Genomic DNA, 23,256 nt, shown 5'->3' with positions numbered 1-23,256 from the left:
TGGCGACTGCTGTGTGCTATGCAAAGCTTTTGATACGGTCTCCCATAGTATTCTTGCCGGCAAGTTAAAGAAGTATGGGCTGGGTGAATGGACTATAAGGTGGATAGAAAGCTGGCTAGGTCGTCGGGCTCAACGGTCAATGGCTGGTAGTGGTCAATGGCTCCATGTCTAGTTGGCAGCCGGTATCAAGCAGAGTGCCCCAAGGGTAGGTCCTGGGGCCAGTTTTGTTCAATATCTTCATTAATGATCTGGAGGATGGGATGGACTGCACTCTCAGCAAGTTTGCAGATGACACTAAACTGGGAGGAGTGGTAGATACGCTGGAGGGTAGGGATCGGATACAGAGGGACATAGACAAATTAGAGGATTGGGCCAAAAGAAACCTGATGAGGTTCAACAAAGACAAGTGCAGAGTCCTGCACTTAGGACGGAAGAATCCCATGCACTGCTACAGACTAGGGACCGAATGGCTAGGCAGGAGTTCTGCAGAAAAGGACCTAGGGGTTACAGTGGACGAGAAGCTGGATATGAGTCGACAGTGTGCCCTTGTTGCCAAGAAGGCTAACGGCATTTTGGGCTGTATAAGTAGGGGCATTGCCAGCAGATCGAGGGACATGATCATTCCACTCTATTCAACATTGGTGAGGCCTCTTCTGGAGTACTGTGTCCAGTTTTGGGCCCCACACACAAGAAGGATGTGGAAAAATTGGAAAGAGTCCAGCGGAGGGCAACAAAAATGATTAGAGGGCTGGAGCACATGACTTATGAAGAGAGACTGAGGGAACTGGGATTGTTTAGTCTGCAGAAGAGACGAATGAGGGGGGATCCGATAGCTGCTTTCAACTACTGAAAGGGGGTTCCAAAGAGGATGGATCTAGACCAGTGGTTCCCAAACTGGGGTTCATGAACCGTTACAGGGGGTTCTCAGGAAAAAATTCCCTAATAGCGGACAGAGCTGTCCCTAGGGGCAGTGGGCAGCACGGGGCCAGCAGCCCGGAGCCTTGGACTTCCAAGAGCTAAGCAGATCAAAGCAAACATCTCTATCACACTGAGAAGATATAAACTTCAAGACTTATAAGAAATGGAAAGGGAGATGGATACTTTTTGCTGTTTTTTAAATTAAATAGGCAGCTAGTATTGTTTTTAAAATTACGATGAAGAACAAGTTGAAGCTTTGTTGTAACGTGCGCTGTTTGCATGGATTGCTCAAGACCTGAATGCTTGTGTAGGAGGAACTCTTTGAGTTGGCTTCTTAAATACCTTCATGCTGTTTCACATCTGATACTCCTTGATGAAACATAGGAGCCTTGTCTTATAACAGGCTTATTCAAAGCGATACAAGCTACAAAAGTCAGATCTTGGAAGAGTGTTGCCATTTTAATAATGTAATAAAAATACTGTATTGCTAAATAATAATTAATAAGTGTGTAATAAGCATGTCATAAAAACTAATTTTATATTTCCAAGATCACTGCTTTTATAATTTATACTCAGGTAAAGGAGAAAATCCCTGGAAATATTCATTTTTAGGAGTGGGTTCACAAGACTTGACATTTTAGTGAAAGGGATTCACAGATTGTTAAAGTTTGGGAACCACTGATCTAGACTGTTCTCAGTGGTACCAGATGACAGAACAAGGAGTAATGGTCTCAAGTTGCAGTGGGGGAGGTCTAGGTTGGATATTAGGAAACACTATTTCACTAGGAGGGTGGTGAAGCACTGGAATGGGTTACCTAGGGAGGTGGTGGAATCTCCATCCTTAGAGGTTTTTAAGGCCCGGCCTGAGAAAGCCCTGGCCGGGATGATTTAGTTGGGAATTGGTCCTGTTTTGAGCAGGGGGTTGGACTAGATACCTCCTGAGGTCCCTTCCAACCCTGAGATTCTATTATTCTATGTAGGGGGAGTTAAGCATTTAGGGAGGCTGGGCCGGACCCCCCCCCCCCATCATGACAAGTGCTGCGGCCTGTGCTGGGAAGACAAGGGGGGGCTGGTCTGGGACCACGCGTCCCGGCGAGCGCGGGGGAGTTGCAGCCTTGGCGACTGTGGTGCTCCTCCCTCATTCAGCAGGGTGGGCGTGGCTCTTTTCTGCTCACTCCTAGCCCATCTCCTGCCCGTTTCCCTACAGCCCCCCTGCCTTGATAGGCTCCCCACCGAGACTGAGCAGGAGGCGCTGTTCACCCAGCGGAGCCTGAGCCGGAGACGCCATGAGACAGAAGCTGCCCATGCTGACACCATCTTGGAGCTGGAGAAAACCCGGGACATGCTGATCCTACAGCATCGCATCAACCGGGACTATCAGGTGGGGGAGGTGGTGGTGCAGGGGGTGACTGACCCCACCCGGGTGCTATGTCAGGATGAGCTGTGGGATGAGCTGCTGTGTAACTGACCTCGTGTGCTGTCAGGCCGAGCTGAAAGGTGTGATGGTGCAGGCTGAACAGGAGAAGAGGGGACATGAGGAAAAGCAGCAGAAAATGGCGCAGCTCCTGGATCTGCGCAGCACCCGCATCCGCCAGCTGGAGGGTAAGAGCAGAGCCAGCCCCACCTGCCCCTGGAGCAAGTCTTGCCCCTGCCTCACTCATGACCACTGCTGGAAACAGAGCTGGGCAGGATGGGCCTTTGTCTGGACCTGTGCTTGCATAGGGTTACCATATTTTAAGCCTCCAAAAGGAGGACACTCCACGGGGCCCCGCCCCCGCCCCCGCCCCAACCCTGCCCCTTCCCCAAAGTCCCCGCCCCAACTCCGCCCCCTCCCCTGCTTCCCACGAATATTTGATTCGCGGGAAGCCTGAAGCAGGTAAGGGGAGTGTGGGGGGAGGAGACGCGGCCCAGTCTGGCGCCCGCTCCCCCCCCCCGCGCGTCTCCAGCCTGGGTCAGCCCGCCCAGCACTGCCGGTCCCCGGCCGAGCACCCCTGGCCCGCCCAGCAGCGCCGGCCCCCGGGCCCCTGGCCGAGCACCCCCGGCCGGGCCCCGCCAGCCCGGCTCCCGAGCTCCCGGCCCGGCCCCACCGGCTCCTGGCACCGCCGGCCCCCGAGCCCCTGGCCTGGCCCGGCCGACTACCGGCTTCCGAGACCCCGGCCCGGCCCAGCCGGCCCCGAGCCCCCGGCATGGCCAACCGCCAGCCCCCGAGCCCCCGGCCCGGCCCGGCACCGCCGGCCCCCATGTCCCGATTTTCCCGGACATGTCCGGCTTTTTGGGACTCCCCCCCGGATGGGGATTTGGAGCCCAAAAAGCCAGACATATCCGGGAAAATCCGGACGTATGGTAACCCTATGCTTGCGTTCTCTGCCCCAAGAGGCTGTGCCAGGTCCCTGCATGCCCATGGCACTGTTCAGAGCGGGAACTGGCCCCTCAAGACCAGCTGGCTTGCTGTACAGCACTTGGGCTGGCAGATGGCTATGCTGGGCTTGTAGCAAGAGGGGGGAAGACAGCAGACAGGCAGTGGGTCGGGGGGGGGGGAGAAGATGGGGACATGCCCACCCCTCACAGGCCCCATCTCCTCCCCCAGAGCAGCTGAAGGATGTGGCCTATGGGACGTGGCAGCTCCCACTCCTGTGGACTGAGGGTGATGTGGATGTGGAGGAGGTCAAGGCCCCCGTGCTGCGGCGTGGTGAGAACCTGTTTGAGCTGCACATTGCAGGGGCAGTGCTGTCAGGGGAGGCACTGCAGCTGCTGGGGGAAGTCCAGCCCATCACCTTCTGCACCTATGCCTTCTATGACTTCGAGACACACTGCACACCGGTGGTGCGAGGGGCCCGGCCCCGCTACAGCTTCACGTCTCAGTATGTGATACAGGCTGAGCCCCTCTTCCTACAGTACCTGCAGAGAGCTGCCGCCCGCCTAGACCTGCACCTGGCCACGGCTACTGACCACAGCACTCTGGCTTCCTGTTGGCTGCGCTTCCGGGAGGTTCTGGGGAGCGGGGAGCGCATGCATGCCACAGCGATGCTACATGGTAAGAGCTTTCCCTCTCCACAGTGATGCTCTACAGCGAAGAGCTCCCTGTGCCCTCTGCCATGGCAGCTGCTCAGTCAGGGCGCCTGGCCTTGCCAGTGCCACAACTCAGCTGCATGCACAGTAAAGGCTCTCCAGCCACGGGAGTGTATACGCTCATCTTCCCGCCCTGGGGCCAAGGCTCGCCCTGCCCCAGCCCTTCTGGCATCAGCTTGGGGAACATGCCAGGTTTCTAACCATTCTTATGTCCCTGTGGCCTTCATGTCCTGTTACCTACTGCCCTAATTCCTTCTCGCTCCCCCAATCCCTATCCCCCGGCCTTTGTGTCCCGCCCCGCATGTCCCCCCTGCCCACTCCACACCCTCTAGGTCCGAGCGGTGAGAACTACGGGATGCTGGAGTATTGGATGAGGTTGTGCCTGCCCATGGAGCAGACCATGCGGCTACACTGCGAGCGCACCAAGGCCTTGGGCTACTTGTCAGCCTGCATGCCCCAGGCCAGAGCTACCCAGCAGAGCAGGCAACAGGACAAGGAGGGGGTGAGGAAGCAGGGGCGTGCATGGGGGAGGAGTATGTGAGGGTAAATACACACACTCACACTGAAGGAAATGCACCCCAGAAAGGGGGAGTCTTATAGGGCCATGCCCACTGATACAGGATCCCGGTATGGACATATGCCCCCACAAAAGGGGCTCCCCATTGTGGCACACAACCACAGGGCCTCATAGGGATATGTGCTCCACACTAGAGCTCTCTGGCACATGTCAGAGCAGGATCCCTGTAAGGGAAGCCTCAGGCACTCTGGACACTAAAGTGGCTTTGTCATGGAGTGTGGGGGAGTTTGGACCCTGCACTCACTTCCTGCGATTTACTGTGACTTTCAGCCAGCCAGTAAAACGGGGGGTTTATTAGACGACAGGAACACAGTCCCAAACAGAGCTTATAGGTACAACCAGGACTCCTCAGTCAGGTCCCTCAGGGGGGAGGGAGCTTAGACCCCAGCCTTGGGGTTCCCTCCGTTTCCCCCAACCGCTCCAAACTGAAACCCCGTCCAGCCGTCTCACCCAGCCGTCCCCCGGCTCCTCCTCCAGCCTTTGTCCAGTTTCCCAGACAGAAGGTGTTACCTGGCCTCATCCATCTCTCAGCTCAGGTATTGTTACTCAAGTAAAGTCACCCCCTGCTATTCCATCCCCCATGCAGACAGTCCCAGTAAAACTAGACAACATTCCCAGGTCAGTTTGCCCCGCTCCCTACTGCGTCACAGCCTTCCATGTGGCAAAGCCGTGATTTCTATGGGATGCACTCTAGGCCCTCTGCTCACCCAGTTACCAGCCTTTCTCAGTCTCCCCCTCTAGGTCCTGGATGCTGAGTGGCTGTGGAATGAACTGCAAGTGCAGATTGTAGGCTGCACGGGCCTGCGGGGTCGCTGGCTCAACACCCAGCCCAGCCCCTATGCCATGTACCGCTTCTTCACCTTCCCTGACCACGACACGCCCATCATCCCCTCCAGCAACAACCCACACTTTGGAGACCTGCGGACCTTCCCCATGCGCTCCACAGCTGAACTCAACCGCTATCTGCGTCTAGAGAGCCTCTGCGTGTACATCTTTGATGATGAGGATACAGAGCCAGGCAGTTACTTGGGCAAAGCACAGATCCCCCTGTTGCCTCTGGCACACGGGCACTGTATCACAGGTGAAAGCCACTGGACCCAGATCCTCTATTGCTCATGAGGCACACAGCTAGGCACAGTTCCCCTGCCCCTGGCCTCAGTGCCTTGTGCCCAGAGCCCCACCCCCTGTGCCCCTTACGCCTCTATTTCTCTACTCTGCAGGAGATTTTGTCCTCACCGACCCAGCTGGGCACCCCAATGGCTCTATCAGCCTGAGCCTGGAGTGGAAGCATCGGTACCTGCCCCCGGGGGCCGCCCTGCACCAAGCAGCCTGGGCCAGGAAACACCAGCGTGAGAGACCCTTGGAGCAGCTGATTGAGGAAGAAAGGGCTGCACTACACAACCAGGTACAGAATGACCCAGCAGCCCAGAATTCACACCTGCCCCATACAATATCACCTTCCTGGTGAGGGGTTTAGTGAGTGAGGGCCGGGAGTCAGAACTCCTGGCTTCTAGCCCCCGCTCTCTTTGCCTTGCTGGGTGCTGCTCCCACTCCTGCACCCCAATAGAAAAAGGAGCGGGTTAGTGGGAATGGGGGGAAGCTGCCAGGCTTTGGTGTGACTGTGCTGTTCTGAACCCTGCTCAGGCCCGGCTTGCTCCCAGCATCTCGCCATCGGAGCCTGAGGGCCAGAGGAAGAAGCTCCATATCTTGGCGGTCAAGGCTGATGGATGCAGGGGAAAGGGGGGAAGGTGGAATGGGGAAGCCAGTAGTCAGACTCAGCCTAATCCAGTGCCAGCATCCAGTGGCTACACCCTGGAGGAGGGAGAAGAGGTGGCTCCGGTGGGAGATACCGCCGAGGTGAGAGCTGGGGAGAAGGGAGCAGGAAGCAGGCAGGGAGGGTGCAGCAACCCAAGTCCCCTGCCCAACGCTCACTCCACACCCTGGGTAGTCAGTTATTTTTTTGTCAGGGTCCAAATTTCTTGGGCAAGTACAGTTAAGATCCGGACTCCAGAGAAACAGTTTTCACATCACAATAACAATGATAGCAATAAGATACAATGGTCTGTTCATGAGCGTCTGGCAGTCTGGATTTGGCCCTCAGGCTGCCTAGTGCCCCACACTGAACCAGCATCCAAGAGGGGGCAGTATTAATGGGGCTGGGCCAGAGCTCCCCTGGCAGTGAGCTGTTCCCTGAGCCTGATGGGGTTTGTCTATGCAGGGGACACTGGAGGGGAAGGAGGCCCAGGCTGGCGAGGAGGAAGCAGAACACTCAGCTAAGGACGCTGAAACCTCTGCCAGGACCCAGCGCTTGGAGCCCAAATCCCTTGCACTGGACGTAGGCTCTGCTCCTGAGGACATGGGTACCAGCTCCTGCCTCCCATGGGCACCCAGCTGTCAGTGCCAACTGGCCAGACTACCCTAGGGCCCTGCTCAGCCCCTCATGCTGTGCCAGATCTGACTCTAAAAGTCACACTCACCCATCCCGAGGTGGCACAATGTAGAGCTGTGGACTGGGGCTCACTGTGGTGGAGGAGGGAGACATGGCCATCCAGCTGCAGAACAAACTTAGAGTTGGGCGTAGGTGCAGCTCTGACAGCTCTCACTGCAGCCGGCCCCAAAGCAGGCTGCAGCCATACTCTTCATGGCCCATGGTCCGGTGGGAGGGCAGGGGGCGGGCAGGTCCATTCTAATTCCCCTCCCAGTAACACGTACTCTGTTCCTGCCAGCCCCCGAGGAGGCCGGTGAGCCAGCGCTGGAGAGCAGCAGCGATGCACAGACCACAGACAGTGATGAGATTGTGGTGGGGACCAGCCTGGGGAGCCCTCCAAAGGTGGTAATGCCCCCACCCTGAGGCAGTGCTGGAGGAGAGGGTGCACAGACCCATGGGGGAGGGGGGAAAAGCCCTGCCAGGTACAGGAGAATCGGGCAGCTACAGCTTGTAGTGACATTGCTGAGCCCTTCTGGGTTCCAATGGGAGCTTGGCTTGGCCAGCCTCCCCTCCCGCTCCCCCCACAAGAGTTTGGGGCACTGTTTCCCGCCCTCTCAGGCCCTCTATGACCTGCTCTCACCTCATCCTGTCAGGACGTGGAGCGGATCCACATTGAGATTGTCTCTCTGAGTCTGCACCCTGAGGCTGAGGCCATGGCCAGTGAGCACATCCAGCAGCTGTACGTGGAGTACCACTTCCCAGGGGTGCCCCTGGCTGAGACGGAGACCCCCCTCTCCCTGCGCAAGCCCCTGGGCGGCGAGGAGATCTACTTCCACTTCAGCAAGGGTGAGCTGCCGTGGGGAGGGTCTGGCTCTCGCCCATCCCACAGCCCTTCGCCCCCCCCAGAGGCAGGGCAGGAGTCTCATGCCTTGTGGGGACAAATGGGTGGAGAGAGGAAAAGCATCTCCCCCCTTTGCGCCAGCTGTACAGTGGATCACTCCAGGCCCAGAAGCGCTGTTGATGGGAAAGGGAGGCCATGACTGGTTTAATAGTGCCCCTTTCCCCATCCCCCTCCCAGGGACTCAGCTCCCCCACTGACAGTGCAAGCTGGCAAAGGCCCCACTGCCCCAGCTTATGCTGCACCACTCCATGGGGTGCTGAGCAGCATGGCCCATGCCCGCCCCAGTGGGCTCCCTCCCAACAGGGAGGTGGCGGCACTGGGGGCTTGTCCACTAACAGCTTGGGAACTGGAGCAACATGGGGGAGCTTGAAGATGGGTTGACTGTCACCCTCTGACCCCAGGTGAGCATCAGCTTGTCGCCCTGACTCCTCCCCTTGGTGCCCCCCCCCAGCACCCCCCCCCCTCCCCCCCCCCCTCCCCCCCCCCCCCCCACAGTGATTCAGCTGGACCCAGAGGGGGTGAGCAGCCAGCGGGAAATCCTCTTCTCCATGCTGCAGGCCGAGGAGGCAGGGCAGAGCTGGTGAGCAGCCTGGCTGGGGACAGGATTCCAGTCCCTCCCCCCTCCCCCTACAGGCTCTTACAGAGCATGTTCCTGTAAGCGGCTGAACACTGCGACCACTATCTGCCCTGGGTGGAGCATGGGAGGGGAGGGCTTGCAGCACGTGTGTGTTATATAAGAACATGGGCTGTAGGTTAGAGAAGGCAGCTCACAGGAACGGGTCGGTCTGTGATGGTCCTTCACTCTTGGAGGCGTTTGTTTCACACAGGCCCAGTGTGCCCCCTCCCTAGGCAGCTGTCTCCCGCCGACAAGCTGTACACTTCCCCAGAAGGTTCCCTGGGCCAGAGCAGCAAAGCTGGCAGGCACAGCCCTCTTCCCTGAGGTCCCCTGCGCCCCGGCCCACGAGCCCTTCAACTTGGCTTTTCTAGGGGGAGCCAGGCTAGGATGGGCTGGCTGCAGGTGCAGGATCCAGACCCACTGCCCCCCCTTGCAGGCTGCAGTTCGTGGTGGTGAGCGAGCCCCTGCCTGGGACAGGAGGCGAGTGTGAGGACGTGGGCTTTGCCTACATAGACCTGCGTGAGATCCTGCTGACAGGCAACGACGTGCTGGAGCATGACCTCGATGGTGAGTGATGGAGCCAGCAGCACCCCAATGAGCCGTCTCCTGTGCCCCTGCACACCACCTGCCTGAAAGGGGGCCAGGGGCCTGGCCACTGAGCTGGGATCTATACCCGGGAGCCAACTGCCCTCCAGGTCCTGGGAGCTGCAACAGTGCAAGTCCTGTCCCTTCCCAGGGCTGGGGGAGGCAAGTCCTACACCAGGCCCAGCCAGAGAATGGCCCTGGAGAAACACGGACCCTTCCCTCACCTCTGCTCTCTTACCCACTCCCGGCAGTTGTCAGCCCTCAGGACCGCTCTGCCATCGGGAGGCTGAAGGTCTCTGTGGAAGCAGCTGCTGCCCTCTGCGCCATCTATTGGGAAGGGAGACGAAAGGCTGAGGAGGAGGAATGAAGGACCCATCAGCTCCCACAAGGCATGCAAGGACTTGGCACAGTAAGGTTCAAAGGGGGACCTCCCCCCACCTCAAAGCTCACTGGTGAAGGATGTCGCCCCGCCTGAGGCTCAGACTGTGAGCGCCTGGCCTGTCCCTGCTCTGTGTATACAGAGCCTAGCACAAGGGGGTCCTGGGACATGCCTGGGCTCCCAGGTGCTACCGTAATACAAACGGCAATAGGTGACCAGCGTCCCATCCCCGCTGACTGAACAGACGCAGCACCTGGAAAAGGTGAACTTACAAAAAAACATTTTATTGTTTCAATTCTCCAAAGTCGAAAATCCAAGAGCTATCGGCTATGAAAAAAAATTAGAGCCCTCCCCTGCTCCATCACCTCCCAGTGGCCTTCCTCACCAGCAAGGGCAGGTGATGGGGGCCAGGGGAGATGACACGATAAAACCCCCCAAAACAAAAGCATCTCTCCTGCCAGAGGCTTGACTTGGCAACTGAGGAAACGAGATAAATACGGGACAGAGCCAGGCGAGTAAAAAACAAGAAGCTGGATCTTCTCAGGGCTAGACCACCCCCCGCCCCCCCCCCCATGCACCCTGCTCCCGGCAGGGCTGGGCCACTCCCAATCCCTCCAATGCTGAGGAAGGCAGCAGTAGGGATGGGATGGACCTGTAGGCGCCAACCTTGCGCAGTCTCACCCCACACTTGGTTACCAGCACCCTGAGGACGAAGTCCAAGACACTCAGAGATCCTCTGCGCTGGCTGTGTCTCCCCAGAGCTGTTGGGAAGGAGGGGATGATTCCATCACCAGATACTCCCTGGGGGGAGAAAGCACCAGCCTGCGCCATGGCCATGCCTACGCCTCACAGGGGAATGTGGGGGTGACTAAGGAGGGACCCCAGGAGGGAGTGAAGGGGGTGTGGGGAGCACATCACTGACATCAGCGTCCTTACTCCGAGAGTCCTCTTCATTGGCAGTGCTCATGTCCATGGTTACAGGCAGGCAGGGCCTGGAATTCTCACAGCTGATTGGTCCGTACAAATGGCCAGAAAAACTCAAGAAACAAAATGGGGAAAATTGAAAACAGGAAAAGACAAAAGTTTGTGGGTGAGGCATGGTGCCCCCCCCAACCCTGGGATTGGCTGTTGAGCAGGGTCTGGTGCCCCAGGCTTGCCACTGGGGAGGGTCAGAGTTCACTGCCTACTTCCTCTTCTTCTTGGGGGGCCCCGAGCTGCGGCCTGGGCTGCGGCTGTGGGAACTGCGGCGGCTGGAACTGTGGGCTGGGCCCTTCCTCTTCCTGCTCAGGCTGCGGCTCTGCTCCTCCTCTTCCTCGTACCGGCTCTCCCGGTCCGCTAGGGGAGTAAGACGGGGGTCAGGGCATGGCTGTGTAACCCACCCTCCTCCATCCACCCAACTGCTGGACGGGTGAGAGGCTGGGTACCTATCCCCACCAACGCCATCCACTACCAGCTCTCCCGTCCTAATGCAAGGCAATAGGAGGGGCAGGGCTCTGTCCCCTCCCACCATACCCATTAGGGGTCAGAGTGAACAGCGTGCCACAAGGAAACCCAGATCCCATGGCCCTGGTGTGCATTTGGCGAGATGTCTCAAGGGCTGGCACTCACCTTTCCTGGCCTCTTCCTCCAGCTCGTCCCAGTCCTTCCCACTCTCCTCCTCGCTGCCCATGGATTCCTTGGAGTAATCTGCAAATGGAGACACGAGCTCAGACGATGTCCAGTGTGCAACCCCACCCCCCAGCTCAACCCTCTGTCCAATGGGGGGGAACTGTCCCCCTATACTGGAACGGCAAGGGTCCCATCCCCACCTCACCCCACCCCTCGGAATGGGAGAACAGGTGGGAAGGGAAATCAGGCTGTGTGTGGAGAAGGGAGGGCTCCCAGGAGAAGCAGTTGAGTACTCTGCCAGGTGACCCTTCAGGGTCAGACCCCCAGTGCAGAGGCTGGTGCCAAGAACCCCTCCACTCCCGGCCTAAGCTGCAGGGGCCTCCTCACCAGATTCCTCGGCCTCAGAGGAGTAATCTTCATCGCTGTCCTCTTCCTCCTCCTCATACTCATCCTCCGACGGGTTAAATGTCTCATCCTCGATCTCTGACTCTGACTCCCCGACCTCGGCATCACTGCCCTGGGGAGAGATTCCAGTCAGGAATCAGGACTCCTGGGTTCTATCTCCAGTTGTCACTGATTCATTGGGTGATCTTCAGTGATTCCCATAAATCATGGGGGGCAGAGAGAAGTAGGAGTAAGATCAGATTAATTAATGTTCATTGGGCTCAGATAGTGGGATGCCCAGAGGAAATCAAAAGAATCCCCCCCCCCCCCCCAACTACCATCCCTTTGCAGGGACCCCTCCCCTTTGTGAGAGAGCCCCCCACTCACCCTCCAGGGGAGTCAGAGTCCCCTCTCCCCCCATACCTCTCCCTCGGGCTCCAGGAACGACCAACCCCCCTGCTCGAAGAAGCCCTCAGGGTCATCCACAATCGTCTTCATGATTTTGGTCCAGTTGAGGGACTGCACCCCCTCCGTGTACTTCAGGTCACAAGAGCTAGGGAGAAAGGAGAGATCAGTATCGGGTCCCGGGGATGAGGGGACTGGGGGGATGGTATCAGGAGGCTCCAGAATGGATAAAAATTGATGATTTAAAATAAATAAAGTCAGATTTTTTATTTAAATAGGATTTATTTTATGTAAAACTAAACAGGTTTACTTTTTTTTTAAAAAATAAAGCTATTTAAAATTACGACAACCTATGTTAAGGCCTAAATTTACTATAATTTATTTATATTAAATTTAATATTTTTTAATCAGTAAATGTTTGCTACCAACTTTTAAGGAACGTTAAACCATGAACTGGTGGAAGAAGCTGGCCAAGCACTTGGAACCGAGGTTGTTGAAGGCCTAACAGACTTTCTAGCAGTAGCCTCTTCTGCAAGTGCAGAGAGAATATTTTCTTCATTTCAGTGCATTCAAAGTTCAGTTCAATGACTAGTTTTCAAAGTTGAAAAACCTACTGGGAATTGGAAAAGCTTCCTTTGCTTAACTGGTTTTAAATGCAAAACACGTTTAGATAAACTTTGATATTTTTTTTACATGTATCCAGCACATTAAGACAGTTTATTTAACTAATAGAAAAGCATTTTACAATGGTTTTGTGCATTTTTAAATTGAAATTGAATTTCTATCCAAACAGAACCTGACATTAACTAGAAGTAAAAAATCATCTTCAAGATATGGATCAGTCACCGTTTTCTCACAGAATAAAAAATGTAAAATTAAGAATCTGAATGACATGTAAATTGCTATCATTGCTTACATAACTGTGTACAAATATAGCTAGTATGTCCTCCTGGGTAGCAAAAAGAACTAACTGTAGTGTAAAGGCTGTATTCAAGTTGCAGATCAACTTGTTTAATTGTTACTAGCCAATGAGAATCAACCTTTCTTTAGGGGAAAAAACCCTAAAAAGTATGAATGCAAAATACGATTAAAAATTGATTTAAATCATGATTAAAAACTGGTGATTTAAATTCCCTTGATTTAAATCAGAGTCCTGGTGTGTGTGGGATAGGCACCGGGAGAGGCGGCCCGGGTGGGGCCTCGGTGGGGACCCCCCATTTGATGATGTTGGTGGGTACAGTGAGGAGGCTGGGAACTGGGATTAGGGGGAGCTGGGGGATCAAGATCCTGGTGAAGTAGGTCTCAGTGGAGGGATTGGGGGGGTGTCACTCCTCAGTGGGACCCACCAGTAGATGGAATTGGTAGGTATGGTGGGGGATCGGTATCCTGATGAGGTAGGTATAGGGGAGGGGGACGATGGGGTCACTCACTTGAGCCACTCCTTGATGGGGTCGAGGGAGGCCACAGGGATGGCATTGATCATGGTCACTTTCTTGCTGTAGTCCTTGTAGACGATGACCATGTCAAAGTTCTTCAGGTGGAACTGGACTCGCTCAAAATGAATGAGCTCCACCTCGTCCAGCGTCACCACGAACGGAGGCTGGAGGGGAAGGGTGGGGTCAGGCCCAGAATAGAGAGCCTCTCACCAGCCCTGGGACAGAGACCCCCTGCCAATGGGGCCAGTAATCACAGGGGACGGAGCTGCACCCCATCCCTTCCCACCCTACAGTGCCAGCGCTTGCCCTGAGCTCCGCCCACCCCCATAAGCACCCAGGCAGGTCCCTTGGGACACAGGTTTGTGCCAGGCGCTGAGGAGGGCAGGGACTGGGATGGGGGCACAAACAGGTCCCCCATGGACACTCACCCACTCAGTGCAATTCACCAGGGCACTGCTGGTCGGCTGGAGCAGGCAGGTGCTTCTGTAGGGGGCGCCATTGAACCTGCCAGAGAGAGCAAAGCCCAGGTCAGTGAGAGCCAGACCCAGCGTGGGGGGGAGGGGCGAGGGGGCAGACAGAGCCCCTGGTGGGCATCTTGTGTCACAGACTGTCCATGGGGCCCAGGGCCACAAACCCCCAGGTCCTGGAAGGGCACCTCCATGTCCCTGATCCCTCCCAAAGGTCCCGCAAGGGCACCCTCCACGCCCTTACTTCCCGACAGGTCCTGGAAGGGCACCCGCCATGCCCCTGCTCCCCCCATCCCTAGGGTGCTGGAAGAGCACCTTGATGCCCTAGTTCTTCCCCTTACCCCAGGTCCCGAAAGGGCACCTCGAACTCCAGCTCCTCCTTGGTCAGAGCCTCCACCTTCTCGATGAAATTCTTAAAGGCCGTTTTCAGCTTGTGCCTCATCTCGCGTTCCATCTGCATGGGGCACAGGGACATCAGCCAGGCTCCCGGGGAGAGACCCCCCCTTCTGAGCCCCCCACCTACCCCCTCGCCTCCATCTGCGTGGGGCACAGGGACATCAGCCAGGCTCCTAGGGAGAGGAGCCTACTAACGTACCCCCTCGCTCTCCAGCTGCAGTGTCAGCACAGCCTCCTAGGGACAGAGACCCCTCAGCCCAGTCCCCCATCATCTGACACTCAATCTGCAGGGGCAGCAAGGTCAGCCTGGAGGCTGCCTCCCCCCCCCCCATCACAGCCTACCCCGGCCCCACATCTCACCTGCTCGGCATAGAGGTCGTCGCGGTCATGCATGTGCTGGTGCTTGCCCAGGTCTGTGGTGATCTCACCCACCTCGGTGTAGAACTGCACATCCGTGTGCCGCTTCTTCCCAAACATGATGGCGTTCTGGGGGAGTGGAGGGGAGGCATGAAGGCTCCACTGTCTCTCACACCCCACACCATCCCCCAGGTCAAACCCTGCAAGAGACCCCCCCAGCCCTGCACAGAGCAGGGCAAGACCAGGCCAGGAGGTGGTTCCTGGGGGCGCAAGGCCCTACCTTGAGGTGGAAGTGCAGCACGATGATCATCTCCCCGTCGCAGGGCTGGAACAGCGCGTGTTTGATGTTGTTGTACAGAATGTCGACCTTGTCTCCTCGCACGGACGTGAAGCGGAAACCTGCCCAAGAGACAGACAGTGAGAGGGGACCCTTGGGCTGGAGCTGAGCGGGCTGGGGAAAGGGCCCTACCATTGACGTGGGCCTCCAGCGAGCCTTGCATCCTCTTCTGGGCGATGTTGGGACGGATGTACAGGTCCTTTAGCTTGGGGTTGCTCCGGTTCAGGTTAATGATGAGCGAGTCTTGCTTAACTATGCCCTAGAGAGACACGAGGGGAGCCAGGCAGTGAGATCCCGCGGAGCACAGAGCCCCCCGGGTCTGTTAGTGTATCTGCCCGATACGGGGCCAGCTTTCCCCAAGCTCACCTCCTTCTCCTTCTCCTCTGCCTCTCGTGTCTTGTAGCGTTTCTGCACCTCCTTGATGATGCGGAAAGCATTCTGCAGGTTGAGTGCTGGCACTGTCTGCTCACCCGGCGTCTTCATGTTGGAGGCACGATACGTGCTGGGGGAGGCGCGGTGAGCAGTTACTGGGCGTAACAGCACTGCACGTATGCAGCCACTGCCCCCACAGGGCACCAGGGCACCCAGCCCCCACAGGAAGCTGGTGCCCAGTCTCCCTGCTGCCCCATACAGCAGGCTGTCAACCTCCCCCATGTACAGAGGCCAAGAGACCAGGTCATACAGCCAGACTGTGCCAGAGCCAGGAGTCTCAAGTCTCAGCCCAGCCTGGGGCTCGAGGGGGCTGTAGGGCAGGGGTTGGAAAGCCCCCCCGGGGCAGCACGGGGACTGGGGAAAGTCATCCACGCAGTGGGCAGAGGGTGGGGGAGACAGAAGGGGGCACTCACATCTCCTTGACGAAGGTGGCCTCGGGGTTGGGGAAGATGTTGCCCTCGTTGCGCCCCAGGGCACTGCCCGGGCAGTAGAAGTTGATGCGCAAGTAGGTGTAGTCACCCTCCACCGACATGCTGATGTTCTGCACCACAGGGAGGTGGGGGGGTCAGTCAGACTATGTGCCCTGAATGCAGCTGGGGCCTTCTCTGTACCCCACAACCACCTGTAAACCACCCCCCTCCCCAGCTCCACTCCCCAGAGCTCCTGCCTGTAACCCCCCAACTCCCCAGGGCTCCTGCCTGTATGGCCCCTAGAGACAGGGCCTCTGGAGGAAGTGGCCCCCACTTTCCTTCTAGTGGAAGAACCAACACCCCCCCTCAACCCAACAGGTTTCCTAACCCCGTCCCTGCCCCGTGTGCTGAGGAGTCACCTCCGTGCTGACGGTGGCCACGTAGAAGCATGCAGGTTCCCCGTTACCCAGCCCCCCCATTACCCAGCCCCCGATACCTTGATGGTGGCGATGTGGAAGGGCGTGGCTATGCCAAAGACTGGCATGATGACAGTCTCGTATTTCTTGTCAATGTAGATCTTCATCTCCCGGATGTGCGGCTCCTTGGGCATCAGCGATGGGTTCTTGTAGGAGATGTTCGATTTGCGGGCCCTGGGTGGGGTCGGGGAAAGATGAAACACCGCACAGCCACCCCCCTACCCCGGGGCTCCCAGATATCCAGCAGGCACACACAGCTTCCCTCCGAAAAACACAGCACAGCCCCCCAGACATCCAGCAGGCACACACAGCTTCCCTCTGAAACACAGCACAGCCCCCTGGGCCCCCACACACAGCCTCCTCCGAAACACGGCACAGTGCTCCTCGTCCGGCACCACATCTCCAGATCACCCACAGATACAGCGCTCAGCCAGCCCCTCTCTCTCTCACCTCCCCACCCCCCACACCCGACAGGTAGTACACCCAAGGCCTACTCCACTTCTGGATCCACTCTCTGCCCCTCCAGGCTCCCCTCCCACTCACTTCTAGAGTCACTGCCCTCCCTGCCCCCGAGTTCCCCCCCCACTCACTTCTGGATCTGCTGCTCGCCCTTCTGCTCCGTCAGCCGCCGCTTGGCCTCCTCGTTGAGCTGCATGGCCAGCTCTTTCTGGTGGGCTCGACGCTTCTCCTCCGCCGTCAGCTCATTCTGGGGGGAGCAGGAATGCGAGTGAGGCCCAGACCCCAGCTCAGCAGCCCAGCCATCACCCTGCCCTGAGCCAGCCCCGCAGCCATAAGGACGACTCATCCCCAGCCCCTCCCTTGTGCGAAATTAGCCCCCCAGCCCCCTCTGAGCTGCAGGACCCCCGACAGGTGTCCCATGTCCTGCCCAGCTCCCCATGGCAGGAGGGGAACCGCACCCGTGTCCGCTCCGTCAGCAGTGCTGCTGCTCTGGAGCTGCGCCCCAGCAAGTCTTCAGCCTCGTCCTTCTCTTCCTCTTCCTCCTCCTCGTCTTCGTTCTGTGGGAGATGGACAGAATGGTCAGAGCTGCTGCCCCCCCCCCCCCTTTACACCTCTGCCCCAAAGTTGCCCCGCACCCTTCATCCTCCACCCCCCTGGAAAGGATGTGCTTGGAATTACGCTGGGGATGTTCGCTGCCTTGTATTCTACACAACTTCAGACCAGAGGGTTGTAATGGTTCCTTCTGCCTTGGGAACCTACAAATCTATGAAATGTTGCCACTTGGGACCTTCTGTCATCCCCTCCCCTCGTCCATGCAGAACTCACTGCCCCCGAAGCATGGGAGACCCCCATGCCCTGCTCTGATATTGAGTCTGCCTTCCCCCCACCTCTCCCACATCCCCAGCCTCACCTTGAGGAAGATGCCAACGTTCTTGACCTTCTTCTTAACAGAGGTGAGGATGGCGGCCGGACCGTCCTTGGAGAATAAAGAGAGTCAGAGGGGGGAGCAGATGGCAGCCCATAAACCCACATGGGGGCAGAGACGCAGAAAATACTCACCCTGTATACCCCCCAAATAACTGTGCGCCCCCCCACACCCACCAGCACAGTGCCCCCCAAATAGCCCTGTGCGTCCCCCCCCACACCCACCAGCACAGTGCCCCCCAAATAGCCCTCCAGCACCACCCCCCACACCCACCAGCACGGTGCCCCCCAAATAACCTTGCAAGCCCTCCCCCCACCGCATCCACCAGCACGGTGCTCCCTAAATAACCTTGCGACCCCACCCACCTCATCCACCAGCACGGTGTCCCCAATGAACAGTGCATATGTTCGCTCCTCTGGTTTCTTCCCCTCCTTGTTGGTCAGGTCGGAGAAGCCCACGTTGATGCTGAATACCATCCCTGCCAGCCAGATGGGAAAGGGGGTGACATGGCTCAGAGAGATCCAGGCTGGGGTGGCAGGGCCCGGGGGACATGCAGGGAGGGCAGCTGTCGCCAACCAGTCCACATGCACAGGGAGCAAGGCGCACGGAGCTATCCCCTCCCCTCATAGGCTTTAGGGAGAAGAGCTGCATGGGGTGGGGAGTGGTGCAGGGCCTGGGTACCTGACTGTGAGGACAAGGGGTTTTCTCCTCATAACTGAGCTGGCTCTGAGGGCATAGGGATGCAATGGCATCAGCGGGAAGGGATCTGTGTGTGTGTGGGGGGTGGGGTCTCACCTTTCTTGAGCCGGTGCTGGTTCTTGCTGTTGATGACGAGGGAACCTTCTCTGAACTCTATGCCCATGGCAAATCTGGGAAGAATGCAGCGGGCAGTTGCGTTACCCATAGCCACCCTCTGGCCCCGGAAATGGTCCCCGCCCCACAAACCTGGCGCATGTCCCTGCCCTACACTAGGCTTGGCAGGGATTGCAGGCATCACGCCAGCAGGAGCCTGGCACCTCGCCCCTAAGCCAGGCTGAGCTGTGCAGGCCCTGGGCGCATGGGGGCTGGGCTGCAGCTGGAACCCAGAACAGGGTTCTCTTCCCCTAGGTTCTGGGTGCTCACGCTCAGCAGACTCAGGGGGCAGTGCAGAGTGTGCGGTGCATGTGGGTTTGTGTAGGGGGGGTTGGGGGGCGGTTTCTTACCCCAGGTTCTTGGTGATCTTGTTTAACAGCTCTGGCTTCTGCTTCTTCACCACATCCATGACAGCAGCATAGACCTCGCACAGCTTCACGCCTGGGGGAGTCTCAGCATGAGCACCAGGCAGCATGATGTCCTCCCCTTCCCTCCCACGTGGGCCAGGGCAGCATCATGCGCCGCCCCCCTCCACCGGGGCGGGACAGTGCAACATCCTCCACCGCCCACCCTTCCACTCATCAGACAGCATGACCTCCCCCCCACACACTTCCCCAGCACCCCCCCCCACCCCTACTCACCATGCCGCAGCTCCTTGAGCAGCTCCTCCTGCAGCTGCAGCAGAAAGGTGTAGTTGTCCTGCACCTCCTGGGGCGGGTCCACCATGAGCGTGCGCACCAGGTTGGAGCAATAGGATTTGTAGCGGATGCCCATGGCGCAGGTGATGGCCCCGAAGTGCATGTGGTTCTTGTCGCTGGGGGATGGACAGAGAGAGGCGGATTTCGGGGAGGCGCTAGTCATGGGCTGGGCGTGGGGTGTCTGGGGGCTGAGCCAGGAGTCCCTGGAGCTTGGAAAAGGCAGGGCCAGACAGACCAACCCAACCCAGCCAGCAGCACCAGCTCCTCGACTCCTCTCTAGAGACTGTTCCCTTTCAGCCAACAAGTCTCCAGCATTGGGCGGTTCTGGGGCAAGCAAGGCCTGGCCCTGGCCCTCATCTGCCCGCTCAGCAGCGGTAGGGGTGGGACGGCTGCCTGACGCTTGTACTGGGGTGGAGGAGAGGGCTAGAAGCCCTGCGGGCACTGACCTGACAACACTGAACTTGAGGTTGTAGTTGCCGCCGCTCTGGATGATGGGGGGATAGCACATCTCCACCGTGGAGGGGTCAGCCCCTGACAGGTACTTCTTCTCCTCGATGGCCTTCTCCACCGACTCTGCCAGCTTGCTGTGCCGCACTTTCTGTGGGGCCATGGAGACTTTGAGTAGGAACAGCCAGACGGACCGCAGGATTCGCCAGCGTCCCAGGCCCAGAACCAATTCAACTCTCAGCCATGGCTCACTCCCTACCAGCTCCGCCACCCCCCCCACCAGGCCCGCCCCCCTGCCGCGGCCCGCCCCCCACCTCCCAGCCGCAGCTCACCCCATACCAGCCTCCACGTCCCAGGCACAGCTCACCCCACTGCACCCCTGGGACCTCCCTACTCTCTCACCTCGTCAGCGTCGACAATCTCCATGACCCGCTCCTTGAAGAATTTGTTAAAGACCTCAGAGGTGATGGCAGCCGCTTTGCGCATCAGGTTCAGTTCCCCATCCTCCTTCACTGCAATAGTGTAGGCTACGACTGCGCTGATATCGACCTGCTCCAGAGACAGCGAGGGAGTGAGGGGGGCAGGTAGGGCTCCCCACATCCCTGCCTCAGTGTAAGGCCAGAACCGCACTGATATCCACCTGCAGAGCCAGAGATGGGGGAAGGGAGGGGAATGCTCCCCCCCACCCATCGTGCCCCCCAGCTCACCTTCTCGAACCCCTCCTTGCTGAGGCAATCATTCCAGCTCTTCATGAACTCCCCGGGGAACTTGTCCTTGCTGAAGACCCCGATGCGCTTCCCGTTCTTGCTGCCCTTCAGCGCCTCGATCATCTTCTCAAAGTTCCCCTTGTTGCTCTCGTTCTACAGGGGCAGGGGCAGGATTAGTCCCCCGAGACGGGAGAGTGGCATTAGGAAGGCGGCAGGTTGCATCACCAGAGCCTGTTTGCTACCCCCAGTCCTTCACCCTGCCTCTCCAAGCAAGCCATGAGCGCAAGGCCCTCATCAGCTCTCCCTCCAGCCCAGCCCACCACACCATCAACATCCCCCAATTCCTCCATAAGCAGCGACCTCAACCTCCTCCCAGCCCAGCGTGCACAACCTTCAACTTCCCCCGACTCAACCTTCCCGTAACTTTCAATGGGTGCAGCACAGTGCCCTCATATTCACTCCAAAACTCTCCACCCCTCAGCATGCACCACCCCAGGCCGGTCTTGACACCCCACCACGCAACACCCCCAGCCAGCCGCGCAGTGCCCCCAGCCAGCCGGGTCTGGCCACCCCGCCGCGCAGCACCCCTGGCCACGCCCAGCCTGGTCCGGACACCTTGCCACGCAGCGCACCCAGCCACCCCCAGTCCAGTCTGGCCACCCCGCGCCCCCGGCCACGCCCAGCCCGGACACCTCGCCATGCAGCGCCCCTGGACACCCCGCCTGGCTGCGCCCAACACACTCGCCTTCTCCCGCACGAGCAGCGTGATGGCCGGCACGCCATTGGCATTCTCGCTGCCTTTGCTGTTGGCAATCTGCTTCAGGAACTCCACCTTCTTTTTGCTGGCCATGAACAGGATCTTGTCCTCACAGAAAACCATGATGGTGTCAGTGAGCTCGTAGCCAAAGAGCCACGTCTGCGGGAAGGGGAGCCGTGAGGGAAAGGAGTCACTCCCTCCTTTCCCCATGGCTCCCCATCAAAGACTCCCCCCGCTCCCCATGAGTGCTACCCCAACCTCCCCTCTGCTCAGCGCTTTCCTCGTTCCCAGCCTCAACAGCATCCTCCACGGATTTCCCTCCTACTGACCTGCAGGGCAGTGGACTTGGCATAGACAATCTCCTCGTCCACCCCCACCGAGACCACGATGGCGTCGACATTGGCATAGTCATCCTCTCCCTTCTGCAAGGGAAGCAGAGGGAAATGAGGGCTGGGGTCTCTCCCCCTAACTGTGTCATGCTAATCAGAAAGGCTCATTTGACCTCTTTGGGCTCTCAATGACCTGTAGCCTCAGAGGGGCAGCCCAGGGCTTCGAGGGGTAGGGAGCAATTGTAATGTTTGATACAAATCTGGAGGGTTCTCAGAAAGGACAGAGCAGAAACCTAAGGGGAAGGTTGTGGACGGGCAATGAGGAAGGAAGAGTGGTTAGCAGAGATGAATGAGAAAGGATACAACAGCTGACTACTAAATTGGACAGAGAAGACTGTTTAGCCTAAGGGAGTTAGGGACCCAACCTGCAAATCAATGACTGCTGGGCACCTAACTCCCTTTGAATATCCTAGCCTCTCACTTGGGCAGAGATGGCCTAAGTTACCTGAGAGATTTGGATACCCTACTCCCATCAAAGTGAACAGAACTGGCACCCAAATCCTGTAGGCACGTTAGAAAAGCTGAAACTCATGGCACATTTCTAGGTTCTGGGTAGCAGAGAAAAGCCTGGGAATGTGACTCACGTGCTACCCAAAGACCTAGAAACCAAACAGCAAAAAAAACCAAAAACAAGACACCAAAGTTCATTTAAAAAAACAAATCACCATTTTAAGGCCATCTCGTGATTTTGGAACATTGGGAGCTGGCAAAAGAGCCCAAAGAATCAGCTCACCACTAACAACCCCTAGGCCCCCCCAAATCAAGGTGGGAGCTTCTAGCAGTCCAAAGTATTTATCCAGACCCCATTCCTGTAGCATCCGAGCATGCCGCAATCAAACATATTTATGCCCACGTACCCCTGCGGAGTAGGGTAGCGTCCCCATTGTACTGGGAGGCTAAGGGACTGGTCCAAGCTCTCACAGAGTCTGTGGCAGAGCAGGAAGTTGAGCCCAGCCCCCCAGAGTCTCAGGCACCCTTTGATCTTAACACAGCTCCGGTGGCTGCTCCACCTTCAGCTCTGTGCTTAGATCACAGAAGACTTGGGGAGGCCTCTTCTGTGCAGCAGCTAGCGCGATGGTGCCCCAGTTCCCTACTGGAGACTGCTACATGTTCAATAAACACGGGTGGTGGGGGGGGGCTGCAGAGGCAGCAGAGCTCAGAGCTGGGCACATCATCACTAGCAGCCAGCGGGACTCCTCATGGGTAGGGAGCTCATTGCAGCATAGTACCTCTCTATGGCGGATGAGAGCATTATGTGGGGTGGGAAAAGAGAACCCCTATACTCCATAATGGCCCCACACCACTACCAGTGCCGAAGTCCCCCTGCCACGGGGAGCCCTTGGGGCCAATTCTGAGCAGTGACCCCCGCCCCCAGATGCGCTGCCTTGCTCCCAGGCTGGAAACAGGAAAACAAAGTTAGGGGACAACCTGTGGGTGAGAGAGAAGTTAGGGCCCCCTGGATGTTGGGGTGGGTGGGCCAGGGTGTCTCTCGCCCTTCTGAACCGAGGGGACTGTGCTGGGGGACCCAGGCCTAGCCCCAGCCAGCAGGGGGAGGTTGCTCCCCAAGAAGAGGAACTAGGGGGTTCTCTTGATCCTGGGGGCATCGGGGCTGCACCTGGGGATCTCTGGGGACTAGGCCTTGGCCCGGGGGGAGGAAAAGGGGACCCCCAGAGCAGATCCAGGGAAGGGTTCCCCAGCAGGGTCTCCCCTAGAGATGTTGCAGGACAGAGACGATCCCTGGCTGGGCGGATGGGGGGGGGTGCTCAGGCCCAGGAAGCCAGGAGTCTCTGCATGGCGGGTGTCCCGGGTGGGGTCCCCATGGCGAGTCCCGGTGTCTCAGG

At 58.1% G+C, this 23,256-nt stretch overlaps 2 protein-coding genes across 2 annotated transcripts in view; one reads left to right on the top strand and one right to left on the bottom strand.

Annotated features, from left to right (window-relative positions):
• RPGRIP1 (RPGR interacting protein 1) overlaps nt 1–9,543 on the top strand; it is a 29,494-nt gene extending 19,951 nt beyond the window's left edge. Inside the window, exons 13-25 of the mRNA XM_034786760.1 lie at nt 2,126–2,299; nt 2,403–2,520; nt 3,506–3,952; nt 4,320–4,489; nt 5,306–5,645; nt 5,785–5,969; nt 6,209–6,421; nt 6,783–6,924; nt 7,291–7,397; nt 7,646–7,838; nt 8,389–8,473; nt 8,946–9,076; nt 9,346–9,543. Coding sequence (XP_034642651.1) covers nt 2,126–2,299; nt 2,403–2,520; nt 3,506–3,952; nt 4,320–4,489; nt 5,306–5,645; nt 5,785–5,969; nt 6,209–6,421; nt 6,783–6,924; nt 7,291–7,397; nt 7,646–7,838; nt 8,389–8,473; nt 8,946–9,076; nt 9,346–9,461 — 2,421 coding nt within the window. The 3' untranslated portion in view covers nt 9,462–9,543. The remainder of the gene's footprint in view (nt 1–2,125; nt 2,300–2,402; nt 2,521–3,505; nt 3,953–4,319; nt 4,490–5,305; nt 5,646–5,784; nt 5,970–6,208; nt 6,422–6,782; nt 6,925–7,290; nt 7,398–7,645; nt 7,839–8,388; nt 8,474–8,945; nt 9,077–9,345) is intronic.
• Nucleotides 9,544–9,736: 193 nt separating this feature from the next.
• The window catches only part of SUPT16H (SPT16 homolog, facilitates chromatin remodeling subunit), an 18,759-nt gene continuing 5,239 nt past the window's right edge, over nt 9,737–23,256 (bottom strand). Inside the window, exons 2-26 of the mRNA XM_034787517.1 lie at nt 21,356–21,448; nt 21,015–21,185; nt 20,270–20,422; nt 19,965–20,111; nt 19,562–19,713; nt 19,059–19,231; nt 18,768–18,858; nt 18,361–18,434; nt 17,931–18,043; nt 17,551–17,616; nt 17,099–17,197; nt 16,772–16,887; nt 16,202–16,355; nt 15,709–15,836; nt 15,230–15,365; nt 14,996–15,122; nt 14,807–14,925; nt 14,530–14,655; nt 14,115–14,227; nt 13,735–13,810; nt 13,301–13,470; nt 11,889–12,018; nt 11,469–11,598; nt 11,082–11,159; nt 9,737–10,808 (exon numbers count right to left, since the gene is read on the bottom strand). Coding sequence (XP_034643408.1) covers nt 10,657–10,808; nt 11,082–11,159; nt 11,469–11,598; nt 11,889–12,018; nt 13,301–13,470; nt 13,735–13,810; nt 14,115–14,227; nt 14,530–14,655; nt 14,807–14,925; nt 14,996–15,122; nt 15,230–15,365; nt 15,709–15,836; nt 16,202–16,355; nt 16,772–16,887; nt 17,099–17,197; nt 17,551–17,616; nt 17,931–18,043; nt 18,361–18,434; nt 18,768–18,858; nt 19,059–19,231; nt 19,562–19,713; nt 19,965–20,111; nt 20,270–20,422; nt 21,015–21,185; nt 21,356–21,448 — 3,087 coding nt within the window. The 3' untranslated portion in view covers nt 9,737–10,656. The remainder of the gene's footprint in view (nt 10,809–11,081; nt 11,160–11,468; nt 11,599–11,888; nt 12,019–13,300; nt 13,471–13,734; nt 13,811–14,114; nt 14,228–14,529; nt 14,656–14,806; nt 14,926–14,995; nt 15,123–15,229; nt 15,366–15,708; nt 15,837–16,201; nt 16,356–16,771; nt 16,888–17,098; nt 17,198–17,550; nt 17,617–17,930; nt 18,044–18,360; nt 18,435–18,767; nt 18,859–19,058; nt 19,232–19,561; nt 19,714–19,964; nt 20,112–20,269; nt 20,423–21,014; nt 21,186–21,355; nt 21,449–23,256) is intronic.

Source organism: Trachemys scripta, chromosome 12 (assembly GCF_013100865.1).
Source record: "Trachemys scripta elegans isolate TJP31775 chromosome 12, CAS_Tse_1.0, whole genome shotgun sequence".
NCBI classification, from domain to species: domain Eukaryota; kingdom Metazoa; phylum Chordata; order Testudines; family Emydidae; genus Trachemys; species Trachemys scripta.
This window is presented reverse-complemented; position numbering and strand designations above follow the sequence as displayed.